Source organism: Crocodylus porosus, unplaced genomic scaffold (genome assembly GCF_001723895.1).
Source record: "Crocodylus porosus isolate Cpor-Errol unplaced genomic scaffold, CroPor_comp1, whole genome shotgun sequence".
NCBI classification, from domain to species: Eukaryota; Metazoa; Chordata; order Crocodylia; family Crocodylidae; genus Crocodylus; species Crocodylus porosus.
This window is the reverse complement of record NW_017728947.1, coordinates 67,626,310-67,640,450: the sequence shown is the minus strand read 5'-3', so window position 1 is coordinate 67,640,450 and position 14,141 is coordinate 67,626,310. Positions and strand designations below refer to the sequence as shown.

Genomic DNA, 14,141 nt, shown 5'->3' with positions numbered 1-14,141 from the left:
AGATGAACACCTTGCTGGGGTCATTTGACCCCAGTACTCTTTCCTGCCATGGCAGGGGTCGAACTAGATGACCTACTCAGGTCCCTTCTGACCTAGAAACTATGAAACTAGAAGCATTCTCCATCTGGAAGGTGTGTGCTGGCAGGGCCAGGTCCTTCTGCTTATGGAAGCGGGAGTGGGGCGCAGTAGGGTATGGTTTGGAGGGGTGTGTACATGTGTTATAATGCCATTTATTTCTGTAGCTTTTCATTTTTAACCCTGTTTAGCTTAGCTTTAGTAGTTATGTTTATCTTCATAACTAAATTATTGCCACTTCTTTTCAAACTATTGCTCTAAAATAGGTGAAGGCAAAGTACAACTCATAGATGGCTCATAGATGTGGGGCTTCATCAGCATTCACCTTTCCCATGTTGCAGTAGGCAGGTCCTAGCACCCCACCTCCAACTCAAACTGAAGTCATTCCAACCCACAGCCTAAAAACCACTGCTGACCACTGTTCTACATTTTAAAAAAATAAAATATCAAAAAATTATAAGAAAAAAACAAAAGCTTCTAATCTGAGAGTCTGTTAAAGGCACATTTGTAAATGAGTTGTACATACTCGCCAGGAAGTGTCAGCATAGCAATCATTCAACAATACTGTTGTCTACAATCACAGAAGCAAAAATAGGCAAGAAAATAAAAACATCAACATCCATTAACAAATTGGGCAAAGACATTCCTCATCTGTCTTAAATGCATTTGAATGGAAGATGAAGTCCTGAGAAACCATGAGTGTTTTTCCACCAACCTTTTGATATCAAAACCACAGTTTTGATATCAAAACCACAATGAAAGGTGAACAAGACAACTATGACAAAATTCAAGATTTGCACTGTTATGTTACATTAAAGAAGCTATCTTAAACTCACTTGTGACAAAAAGCTAGACGAGAGAAACAAAATACAGGTTGGCATTACAATTACAGTGCATACTTAAATGCAATGGGGAGATTCAAAATTGGTAAACATGTAAAAATGGTATTTTGCCATTAGGCTGATTTCCAGTATCTTTTAATGGAAGCATATGGTTATAGTAAAAAAAAAGCATGCATGCAGAAAACATCCAAACACTGAAAAGCTATTTGAAAATAAACCCATGAATTGAGGGACATAAAATACAGAAGCAGAAGAAAAAAGCCTATTTTTTCTAGTCACTAGTTAAGCTATTATATATGTATTTTTTTCTGTCTACTTTTGGTTTTTACTTGCTGAACACAAACAATGGCATAAATCAGATTTTCAGCAAGTTAGGTTAAACATTCCATTTTGTAACCATCAATATACTGCATCCTAACGTTTAGGAAACACTGCATAAAAATGAAAGCTAAAAAACCCCCTGCTTCAGTATAACAGAAATATTAGCTTACTTTTTCCTCACTGACTGAATCCTGGATGAAGAACTGATCAGTGGGGAGATGGACATTACCATTCTATTGGATGCTGGATGATCTAACCGGGAACAAGGAGTCAAATTGTTTTGGCACAGTACTTTTGGTGACCTGGAAGGGGTAAATCTACCAGAAAACAAAATAAAAATGCATGTGAATTTCTTGTGTGCATTAGAGATTAATAAGTTATTTTAGTCAACCCTAGTCTCAGTATCGTTTTCTCATGGTGATTAAAGTGCGCAATAGTAATAGTGCCTAACTCTTAGAAACACTGATCTATGTAGTGTTAAGCAGCGTGGTGGTAAACACAATGAACTCTAGGGCAAATGATGTAACTTTCATTTTTTCAGTTCTGTGGTTTCCAGACTGATACCCTATATAGCACTAACATTAAATCATGGAAATCTTTACATACCATTAATATGAAAAAAGTGAATTTACATTATGTCACAAACATAGCTTTGTGCCCTGAGATGGCTCCAGTTAGCATTGGCTCAAAACACCTTGTTGAAATACCTTTCAATCATTTTTCTCTCTTTATTTACAATTTGTAAGCAAGATTTTAAGGTCCCATCAGGTTTTATAAAACAAATCATGTGATTCAGTTTAGCCCTGAAAGCAAAGGCAAGGGGTTGGCTAAGTGAATGGCAAAGAAAGCATCAGATTAAACAATAAAGGGCAGACCAGAGAGTGACAACCTTTTTTTTTATATTTACATCCAACACTGAACACTTAACATTGCAAACTTAATTTTGCAAAATTCAGTGTTCCCAGGTGACAGGAAATAAATTGCACTACTGTTTCTTGCCACAGAACTGTTTATTCTAGTTGGCACTGAATGAGCCCAAAAAAATCACTTTACCACTTTATTTTGGGTAACAGCAGCCCATCTTCTAAGAGAGAATTAGAACTAAACTTTAATCACATTATGCATTATCTTACACTTGTTCAAGTTGCCAACATTTCTCCCATTGTAGGTGCATATGCATCTCATGCACACAAGCCCAAACTCTTAAATACTGGCACCTGCTAGGGCTATGCCTCCAGCCAGTATTGCAACCTACTTGATCATATAGTGATCATAGTGATCCTGTTTACTCATTATTCAGAATCCTCATTCAGTGGTAGCTGGAATGCGTCAGTGTGGATGTTACTGCAGGTGACTGGCAAGAAGTCTTGGAAAGCAAGAGTCAGAGCTCAGTCAAATAAGGACTATCATCAAAGATGTGGGTTTTCCCGAAAATTCTGAATTGGAAAATTTTCTGGACAATTTTCCAATGCCCTAAATAGAGCATGATTAGATTTAGCATATTTGTTTACTAAATACAAGTCAAATAAAACTAAAAAAGTACCCCCATGTTAATCTTATGTCCCAATAGCACAAGTATCCAAACCGAAATATCTTATTAAGAAAAAAATCAAATTCAGCATACTTAATGTGGTTTAAATGTTATATTCAAACAAATTCAAAGTTTTATGTGGAAAGAAATTATTTTTATTGGAAGACATGTAAAAATCTAAAGACAAAACATGATAACACGCACTTCCCTTACATTGTCTGTTTACATTTAAGACAAAAAAGAAGGCATTAAAAACTGCTGAGACACTAATTTTAGCACACCCAGAGAACTATGCATGATATTCCATGGTTGTCCACTCATCTACTTCAACAGAATTTAACTCTCTTCCACTGAGGGCATTGCGGCACCTCTGGTTTCACTGTCACTATCTGTAGAATCACTTGCACTACTTATTAGTTCCATTTCAGAATCAGACTGAGGCAAATCTGATTCAGAACTACTTGAACCACATTCTCTTTCACTAAAGTTAGAGATGTGGGGCAGAAAATTTTCCACAGAAGAATAAAGCACTGGAAAATTTGCCACCCCACATCTCTGTCATATCACTCTTCTGAGCTTGGCATCTGTGCTGACTAGCGTGCCAGGGGCCCAGCATTTAACAAACATAAAGCATGTGGTGGCTTTACAAAATCTCTGAAATGAGCACATAACCATGCTGTCATAAGCTCTATCACTTGCGCTCTATTGCAGTGTGCTTGATGTTTGGAAAGAGAGGTTTACTAGCCAATTGGTAACGGGTAGGAATGCACTGAATAATCTTGTAAACTGTCTAGGATGTAAATGCCAGGCCTTTCAGTACATCTACAATGTTCACAAAGGGGTCAGACCTAGGCATGAGAAGGGATTAGTCCCTAACTCAAGGACAACCACAAAGACTACCTTTAACAAATTTTGTGACCATGGACTGAGAGAAGAATATGTGCTCAAGACTGGCATGCGACAGCCTGATATTCCTGCCAAATGTACTTTGGGAGACGTTTTCTGCTCTGGGTAAGGATCACTTTCGCCTACAAGCCTTTTCAAAGTATCTGGTCATGGTTCCAAGATGCAGCAATCATAGTAGGTAAGACAACTAAGATTATTCATGTCATGAAGATATTAACTCTGTACTTCCTGATCTTTGATATTATGCTAGGGATGAAAAGTATCCTTTTGAAAGGCACAGAGCAAGTCTCAGTACTACTGAAGAATGAGGGCTGAGACAGGAGATGGATCACTTTACATCCTCTACAATAGGCAGAGGTCAAACTCAGCTGACCCCACGGGCCAGATGCAAGGTATGGGGTCAGTCTGTGGGTTGGACCAGGCCCACAGATTGGCCCTACACGCTGAAGCCAGTGTGCAGGGTGTCTTCAGTGGGAAGCTTATGTAATGTATGACCTATACCAGCCCTGCATGCAGCATGCACTGGTCTGTGACTTGAATGCAAAGTCAACACTGGGTATGAACTGCATGAGGTACCCATATCAGCTTGGCCCTGCATGCTGGCTCTGGTGCGTAGGGTTGGTCTGTGAGCCCAATCCGGACTGGAACCTGCAGCTACAGCTCAGGACCAGTTTGGTGGGGTGCTTCATGCAGTGTGAAGCCCAGACTGGCTCTCTGTGTTGTGTGCAGTGATATAGGGAGTTCGGCCCAACGTGCTGCATACAGCCCGCACTGCCTCAGGTCCAGGGCTTGGATTGCACATGGTATGTGGGGCTGGTGGGGTGTGTACACTATGTGGCACCTGCATTGGCTCCAGCATGCACAGGTGGTCTGTAGGCTGGATTTGGCCTCAGAGCCTACATACAGGGCTGGACTGGCATTGTAGGAAGTACATTCCAAACGTTCTGCACAGGTTATGGGGCAGCACATGCCATATGCAGCATGCAGGGCTGGTCTTTAGCTGGGACCTGTGGGTTTTATCTGAAACCCCTCCTCTACAAACACTCTCTAAAGCATTTGCTACTTGCCACTGTCAGAAACAGGATACTGGGCTATACACACCTGTGGTCTGACCTGGTACAAAGTTTCTAATATTAAAGGCAATGTCAGCCATCCTGGACTCATACTTCTCCTGCAGTTTGCATTCTCTACCATGGTGAATAGGGCTGTGGTCTGTATTCCCCATTATCGAAATGAGAAATGATAGAATAGTGAGGCAACTCCAATTGTCAATGGCTCTTGTAAGAAGTGTCCTTGAAGAGAGATGAAGAAGCAAAATGTAAAGAGGTAAGTAGAACAACTGGATGGCCATAACCACTACTCATTTGACACTGGTAATATTTAGTCATCTCTCATGGAATGTGAAAGATAGCTTCCAAAAATAAGTGCTTATTAGACTGATCTTGATGCAACTCTACCAAACTGTCAAATTTACCAACACTTTACCAGTGCCTTATGTATAAAACACAAAAGTTGGAAAGTTGTCTATTTCTTGGCTACTTTTCTGAATTATATTTGGTCTATAGTTAAAAAAAAAAAAAGCAGCGTTGCGTTCAGTGGTGTCAACACTGAGGAAAGGTCTTATGGTATGCCAGAGATACCCATCTTCTCAGGTATCATAAAAAAAATGTACTGGAGTCTGCAAATATGGGATATATTTAATTTTCTTACTAAACAGTGCCAGTTCTTTGACAGCTAAGTCCTTGTAGTTTTTAAGAAACAAGTGAATAATCATGAATAACTCCTTAAGGCAGGGGTTCCCAAACTGTGGATCTTAAAAGGAGCAACTTAAAAGGGGGCTGCAAACTTCCCAGGGGCTACGTGCAGAGGTGCAGGGAACTGGTGCATGGTGGTGGTGGTGCGGAGTGGTGGATGGTGGCAGTGACTGCCATGTGCGAGCTCCTCAGCCCCCGCCATCCAGTACTTGGGGTTGTGGTATCACAAAGTTTGAGAATGCCCGCCTTAAGGCATTATAAGATGACTCCCAGTATCCCCAGAGGGCCAGGATAGCACCCTGCAGCCATTAGAATGGTTAGTATGTTTTTAGTTTGATCACTTCTGAGCTGGACCTCGGTGGAGCAGTTGTACTCTTCTTGATGGTTCTGTAGTACCATTCGCAGACCATATAGGGCTGGGCCCTGCTTCACTTGAGGGAAGGTGTACTCTGGATATGACAACAATGGACACACCTATTCTATTGGCTATGCTAAGGAGTGGGACTGTGTGCAGTCAAGGCTTCTATCTGTATTGGGAGCTGTAGCAGGGCACTAAGGTGCCTGCTACTGAAAAACAGTAGTATGGGCTCAGCTGCTGGTTGCTAGGGGCAACCAGGAGGAGCTAAGGGCCAACATCTGGTGTGTCAGCTGACTGGAAGGGGCAGGGCTGACCACCATAAAACAGAGACAGAAGGCTATGGGTGCTCTCCCCCTCCCTCTCCTGACTGGCAGCTGGGTCGAAGGGGCATGGTTAGGCTGAGGAAAAGAGCTTGACCCTGAAAGGAAAGAAAGGAGAAAGGCCTGGAGGTATAAGTCATTAGTTACAGGTACGATATGGTGTGGGTTAGAGAATGTTTGTTTAGAGTTACGCTTAGCCAGGAGGCTTATGTTTGAATTACAGCTGATTGGCTTGGGTTATTATGCTGGTTGTTTGTGTTTACTGTTGACTGGAGAACTGGGTGAAGCTGTAGGGGTTGAAGGAGGCCTCATAGGAGCTCCACAGTAGTGTGGGGGTTCCTGGCGCCAGAGAGGGCGCAGAGACTGGAGGCCAGGCACGGCTACAGCCACCTGAGTCTCAATTGTGAGAAGCCCCAGTGGGGCATAAGACCCGAGAAGGGGGTCTGGGGGCCAGGCACAGCTACGGCCACCTGAGCCTTGATTTGTGAGCCGCGAGGCAAGGCCCCAGCATGGGCATGAGCTGCGAGGCAAGGCCCCAGTGCGGGTGGGGAGAAAAGAATTGACTAGACAATGTCCGGTACATCTGCGAGGCTTGGGGCGTGGTATCAGTGGTGGTAGGAACCACGCGTGGCCCGTAAGGCTGGAGTGCACCGGGGCAACTAGACAGAGCATTGGCCAAGTTACATCAGGGCACTGTGTCAAAGTAGATAGAAAAGGCAGCCTCCCCTAAACACTTAAGACATCAAAGAAGTGGCGGGCGAGACTGGTGAGGGTGCGTTGACACCAACCTGACACTGTAGGGGGCGCTAGGGGAGCTCACGGCACCCCTAGGTCCTGTCCTGTCACAGTGGTGCATTGGCTGGGAAATGCTTGGCCGTGCGTTGAATAAGGAGTGACAGCAAACACAGGGGCTGTAATTAGTGATGGACGGTTTGATAGTAAGGCAGTGGCAGACCAAGGCAGACCACGACTCAGTAAGTGGGTCTGAAGGGTTTATACCCATTGCCCAGATTTTTTTTGTGAGGACAAAAACCGAGGCCGACCCAGGAAGGGTAAGGCCTAGATAAAGACGATGCAGGCAAGGAATAAGGGAGGTCAGAAACCCAGCCAATTTGCTGAACAAAGAAAGAGAGAGGAACTAGAGGATGAAATAGACTGGCTAGAATGGGAGCTGGAAGTAGCCCAGGCTATGAGAGCACAGGCCAAGGATAGGCTGCAGGAAAGTTAAGCACAAGCAGCAGAGACTGACAAGTTGCCCTTGCAAGGGGTAGAACAGATGAAGCTGTTCAGGGCAAGCTATGAAATGCTGGAAGAACAACGGTTGTCCCTGGAAGGAGATTTGAAAGTCCTAGGGAAGGAAAAGGAAGAGATACGCACCCAGTTGCAGAAGGCAGAGGTAGAGAAAGAAGAACTGGTGCAGCAGGTACAGTATCTTGAAACCCACCTAGCCGATAGCTGAGCTAAGGAAGAAGGAACTAGGGCAGAGATTGCACAGTTACAATTTGAAGTGCAAAGGATGGATCAAGAAATTCAGGAGCTGAAAAAGGAAAATGAAGGACTGCGGGCAGAGAGTGACCCGGGGAAAGTGCTCGAAGAGTCCCTGAAGCAGACAGGGGCACAACTAGAGGACGGGAGGCAGAGGAGCTTACATGCAGAGGGGCTGACAGAACAAACGAAGAACAAGGTGATAGAGAGCCAAAGTAGACAGAAAAGGCAGCCTCCCCTAAACACTTAAGACATCAACGACGTGGCGGGTGAGATTGGTGAGGGTGCGTTGACACCGACTTGACACAGTAGAGGGCGCTAGCGGAGTTCATGGCACCCCTAGGTCCCGTCCTGTCACAGGAGACATATCAGTACCAGACATGGCTCCAGTGGTGTCCTGCTGGGTTTCTGGAGTTGGATTTAGGCTTGGTACAACTGGAATCTGCTTCTTCAATCTGCTACTTTTCACCCAGTTTTGGTGAGTGAGATTTTTATCAATTGAGCTTTTTAGTCCACACCATTTGCATAGACTGTTCTGAGAGATAAATTACCAGTCTGGCATCTCAAGTTTCATAAACCCAGATTCTAAAAATGCCAAAAATGAAGCATTTGCTTAGGATGTGGGTTCTCTGCAAACTAGAACTGGCACCTACTATGTCATTATGCTAAAGGAGTAAGCAGCCCATCGCTGGTTTCAAGCCTGTAATTTTTACTTTACTTACTTGAGACTCTAAAAAACTGTATCGGGTACTGTTCAGGAGGACTAGGCCAAAATAATTAAAACAAAACAGGTTTAATTCCTTCCAATTGAAATTGAAGGTTGTTTATAAGGATTTCAAAATGTGACCTGAAAAAATGATTATTAGCAGTTGAACCTGAAAAAAATTATTAACATTAGAGGTCTAAGAAGTTGGACTACGTTTGCTTGCACTGCCATAGGCTGCAAGAAGGAACCAAGGGAAAGTTGTAACTGCTTTGCACTTTATGATCTTGCAAAAAAGCATGCAGGGGTTCAGTGACACACAGTCACCCCGACAGATGCTGCTAGTTAAAGAATCTACTTTTGCAGTTATGAAGCTTATGTGCAATTGAATCCACATTGTTGTATATGCAAAGAGTTAAGTGTGTTCCATTACTATTTGGATGAAGAGAAAAAGTATCAGACAAAAGGTTCTTGTAATCATTTATTCTATGCCAAGGCTGTGCAACTGGAAGTACTAGGCAGCACATAGCTCTTGAAGGGTTAATTTGCAACTCCTCAGGCTTCCACTCAGTTGCCAGGTCCCCTATTGCTCTGACTGCAGCAGCTGAGGTCTCTAGGTTCCCCTTCCATTCTACAGCTTCTGCTCCTTACCCACACAGTGTGTTCTATAACTGCTGTTGCAGATCTGGCAGGGAGGACAGTGGTGAAAAGGGTAGGAAGGAGAAAGCAGAGCAATGACTGGACAGTGCAGCACTCAAGAAAGGAATGGGGCTTACCTTACTGCATACCTGTTAAATAGACTAGTCCCCACTGGTGTATGGCATCAGTGAGTTAATACTAACACATTTATAGCTTATTCATGAAACATTTGACTACTTTACTTGTTTATGGAGGGTTGGCATGATCAGTTTTGCAACAGGGTAAAGGTAAAATTTGCTACAAAATAAGAATAAATGTACTACCACATATTTTAGACTCAGGGTTGGCAATTTTTTGCTCACTGCAGGCTGGTCAGGATTGGGCTTGCAGCACCAGGAGCTACTACTGGTGGGCCACCTACCTCAGTAAGCAACATGTGCATGTGTGTGTTTTGCAGGAGGATATATAAATGTGGCGTACTTTGTTTATAAAATCTCTTTGCTGGCTGGATCTGGCCTGAGGCCCATATTTTTGACCCCCATTCTAGACTATTAAAAGCAAACTATAAAATGTTCTTTTACGTTGTAGTTTGTTCTATGTTTTGAAGTATGAAGATTAATTACACACCTGAGGAGAAAGCTGTGCTGGGGTCCTGGTGACTGTCTGGGGCACTTCGGAGAGGGTTCGTCCAAACAACCATTCCCTTCTATTTTTTCTGAAGTAGCCAAAGAGCGTTTTTGTTGGTTTTGGTAATTCCCTGTTCAATTAAATCTTTGTTTTACTGTTCTGTCATAGTTAACCCAAATCATATCAAAACATAATTAAACATCTTTATCAAATTAAATCATTTCATGTATTACCTGACTTGGCGAAGATACTTCTGCACTCTGAACATTCCCAGTTTTGCTCCCATGACTGTATTGAGGAACAGGCCAAATGAGTTCCTCGGGAACCGCAATACTGACAACGCTTTATTTCCCATTCACTAAAAGAAACGCATTATATTTAGAATTAACACAATAATGTCAATACAAGAACTCTTTGGCTGTAAACTTGACCCAGATATTTAGCTTAAGAACAGTTATTGTTTTACAAGCTTAATTAAGTGATGTATAGTTAGGTTGCTTCGGTTAGTAGACTTCTCTCTTTCAGAGAGGATGCCAAACCTTGAGTGTAATAGGAAAAATACATCAGTTTTACTATGCAGCAGTTAGCGCCCTTCTGAGGCAACCAATTTGTAGTCAGCTAGTATTCTCTTCATTTTGTGAGACCCATTGGTCAGCTTCCCTGAAATAGACTAACTCCTATCAACTTTTAAATTACTGGTTTCCCAACCTTTTTTTTCCATGCCCTGCTACTGGGAGCAGTGCGGTGGCAGCGATGGCCCAGGGGCGGGGAAGCTCCTGGCATGGCTCATCTTTTCTGTGTGGTGCCACTGGCATTGCACCCACAATCCTAGGAGACTTGTGGCTGAGACATGCTCAACTCCTCTAGTGTCAGGACATATTGTTGCCATGGCATAGACCAAGACTCACTAACTTGTAAGAAGCTGGGGCTGCATGCTGTGCAGACCACATCAGTGGGAGCCACAGGTACCCCAGGCCCAGCGCCCCACACTCCTAGCTCCCTAGCCGTAGGCTCCTCTGTAACATCGTGCTGTGCCATATGGGCAGGAAGCAGAATCTTGAAGAGAGAGGGGGAACCCAAAGAGACCATGGCTGCTGCTGTGGTTGGAGTGATGGGGGGTGATGCCGGGGGGGGCGAGGAGGGGGGAGAGACAGAAATGACAACTTTGCAGGGCCATGGTGTCTGCAAATTAACCTGCCGTAGGCTGCATGCAACCCACAGGCCATGAGTCTCACAGCCCTGGTACAGGCAATCCCTTGAGAACTAGAATGACCTGGGTGATTCATGGCCACAGTTCTACGAAACAAGGTTAATTTAATTGCTACATTAAGTCAGTTCCCATTGGCACCACAGCAGAAGTGGGTCTTCAAGATGCATGTAAAAGTGGAGGAAGTAGGGAGCTTTAATACATATGTTCAGAAAATATATGTTGCTTGTTCATGGACAAGATAGATGAAAGAACAGATGTTTGTGGGCAGAAGTGATAAATGGCCCTTTTAAAGCAGAAAAGGAGGGATGGACTAGCTGATGCAAAACACAAAGTAGTTGAGCACCGAGTAAAACCTTAATAATGTTGAAAGAGAGAGAGAGAGAGAGAAACATAACACATGCAACTTAACTCTAAGCATATTAGGTCTGAACTAAAGAGAAGATATTCCAGAAAGGGTAGCGAAAAATGTAAGATAAGATCAAGACAAACCAGGGTAGAAAAGAAATATATGTAGAAGTACAGATAGCTACAGCAAGAAAACAGGTTACATTAATGTCTCTTGACAGAGAAAAAAGGGCAAAGGACTGGCCCTGACAATACTTCACAGTAAAAATGAGAAAAGATACTGAAATAATACACAAAGGGTGCATCTATACATATGCTGTAATGTGCATTAGCCTATTTTAATGTGCATTAAAGTGTCACAAAAAGTGTACTTTTGCTAATGCACTTTAAAATTAGCTAATGTGCCTTTTTACTTCACAATGAAGATACTAAATGTAATGCACATTAACAAAAGGACATTAGTGAACATGTAGGCATGCAGAGAACCTGAAAAAACAAAGAAGGTAGTCAACAGCCTGGAAGCAGAACAAAAGTCAGGAATAACAACTGAATGTAGGCCCCTAAAATTTGACCAGAAAGAAGTCATTACAGACAAAAGTTGTCCTTTGAGATGCTTGAAGTCAGTTTAGAAAGGAAGCAAGATAAAGATACGAAGATCATTCAGAACAAGACTTGTAGAACAGGACTGTCCAACTTCCGAGTGGCTGGGGGTGTTGCAGCACAGACCAGTACTTTGCCTTTTTTTCATATACTGTGTGGGTCACACACAACCCAGACAAGTGCCACTCAGGCCGCATGCTTCACTTTCAAAGAGGAGAGGGATAATGAATCTTATTTTATGAGTTCCAACTTTTATAACGTGGTACACTTATGTTTTTCTGATTATCCACTTTTAAAAGAAAATGTTAAGATTTCACATTATCATGTTCATATGTATTTTAAAACACTCTTAGCTTTCATTGTTTACTTTTAAAAGATACTTCACCACTTTCAGCAACAATATTGCCCAGTATTCCACCTATATCATAGAATATTTAACATACCACCTGAAAAAGCTAATGTTAATACCTATCAGGTTCATTATAATCTCTCCCATTTCTGCAGAGACATCTTCTAATGTCACAGTGTTCGTAACATTGCAGAAGATCTTGATATGCATTCTCTTCGAGTTCCCAGGATGCATCTCTGTAAATATTGAAAACTTGATTAAGAAATGTGTATGTTATAATCTTATTTCTAGCCTTTGTAGGAATAGGAAACAAAATTATTTTTAAAAAAAAATCTTTAAAAATCATGTTAACCTGTGATTGCTATGTAAATGAAATGAAATATAATTTGAGATAATACAACTATATGGTATCCCAACAACAATTAGCTGATAAGGGGGGGGGGAGGGGAAGGAGGCAGCAGGGCAAGAAGAAGGGAATGAAATTTCCACTCCTAGAAATCTTTCTGGGAGGGGAAGCAGTATAAGTATTCTAACCTGCAGTTGCCCCTTCTCCCTGCACCTTCCCCTTCCCCAAACAGGATGCACTCAGTCTGGTAAAGGTGTGGGGAACAGCACCTGCTTCACTCACTGCAGTCCCCAGGCAGAAGTGGAGCAGAGCAGAGCAAAAGGAGCAGAGGATCAATATTCCCCACCCATTCCCCAGATTGGGGGCACTCTAAGTCCTGGGAAACTGGGAAGCCTTCATGATCAGAAGGAGTTAAGCTGCAAAGAAGACCAGGTATTGTCAACACCTAGATCCCTGGCAGATGTACAAGTAAAGACATGATGGGATCTGATGTACAATCCCCACAATTATGCTTTCTGCCATGCCACGCATCTTATCATAGTACTCTGCAAATTTGATATGTAATCCAAAGAAGCAAACTGCACTTAAAATAGCTCTGATTCCTAATATGAGTATCATCAAGTTATCATGGGTTTAAAATTATAATCATATAGAATAAATAAGTATATGTTTTGTTATCTTGCTAAGCTAAAGGGAGGGGCCATCACCAGGGAGGACTATACCGCAGTTGCTTGGGGATATAGGGAGGCAGTCAGGAAGGCCAAGGCAGAGATGGAACTGGGACTAGCTTCCTGGATCAAGGACAACAAAAAGCCCTTTTTTAAATACATAGGGGGCAAAAAGAAGGTTCCGGGTAATGTGGGGCCCCTGCAGGACACGTTAGGAAATTTGGTCGTCACACCACACGACAAAGCCAACATATTTAACGATTTCTTTGCCTCCATTTTCCTAAGCAGGGACTGGAACAGTCACCCCCTCTCTGGGCCTCCCTTAAACCCTAAGGGAGGTGCACCTAGGCCAAGGGTTAGTGAGGAACTAGTTAGGGAACTTCTGGAAGGACTGGATGTATTCAAATCAGCTGGTCCGGACAATCTCTACCCTAGAGTACTGAGGGAATTGGCTGAGGTCATTGCAGGACCCCTGGCATGGCTTTACAAGCACTCGTGGTGCTCTGGTGTGGTGCCAGAGGACTGGAAGAGGGCCAATGTGGTTCCCACCTTCAAAAACGGGAGGAAGGAGGACCTGGGAAACTATAGGCCAGTTAGCCCTACCTCAATCCTGGGCAAGCTTTTTGAGAAAATTCTTCTGGCACATATCCACGAGGGACCAGCAGGGGAGATTATGCTTAGGAGCAACTAACACAGGTTCATTAACAGCAGGTCCTGTCAGACCAACCTGGTGGCCTTCTATGACCAGGTCACCAAATCCTTAGATGCAGGGGTAGCAGTGGATATAATCTTCCTGGACTTTCGGAAGGCCTTTGACACTGTCTCTCACCCCGTTCTCATCAAGAAACTGGGGGACTGTGTCACCAACTGGCTGGAGGGCTGCACCCAGAGAGTGGTGGTGGATGGGTCATTTTCGACCAGGAGGGATGTGGGCAGTGGGGTTCTGCAGGGCTTGGTCCTCGGGCCTGCAGTGTTCAACAACTTCATCAGTGACTTGGATGAGGGGGTAAAAAGCACCCTGTTCAAATTTGCTGATGACACTAAGATGTGGGGGGATGTGGG

General features: G+C 43.3%; 1 protein-coding gene across 1 annotated transcript in view; it reads right to left on the bottom strand.

Moving 5' to 3' along the window:
- Positions 1–14,141, bottom strand: part of G2E3 (G2/M-phase specific E3 ubiquitin protein ligase) — a 41,709-nt gene that overhangs the window by 9,436 nt on the left and 18,132 nt on the right. Inside the window, exons 9-12 of the mRNA XM_019551929.1 lie at positions 12,185–12,301; positions 9,795–9,919; positions 9,562–9,691; positions 1,409–1,555 (exon numbers count right to left, since the gene is read on the bottom strand). Coding sequence (XP_019407474.1) covers positions 1,409–1,555; positions 9,562–9,691; positions 9,795–9,919; positions 12,185–12,301 — 519 coding nt within the window. The remainder of the gene's footprint in view (positions 1–1,408; positions 1,556–9,561; positions 9,692–9,794; positions 9,920–12,184; positions 12,302–14,141) is intronic.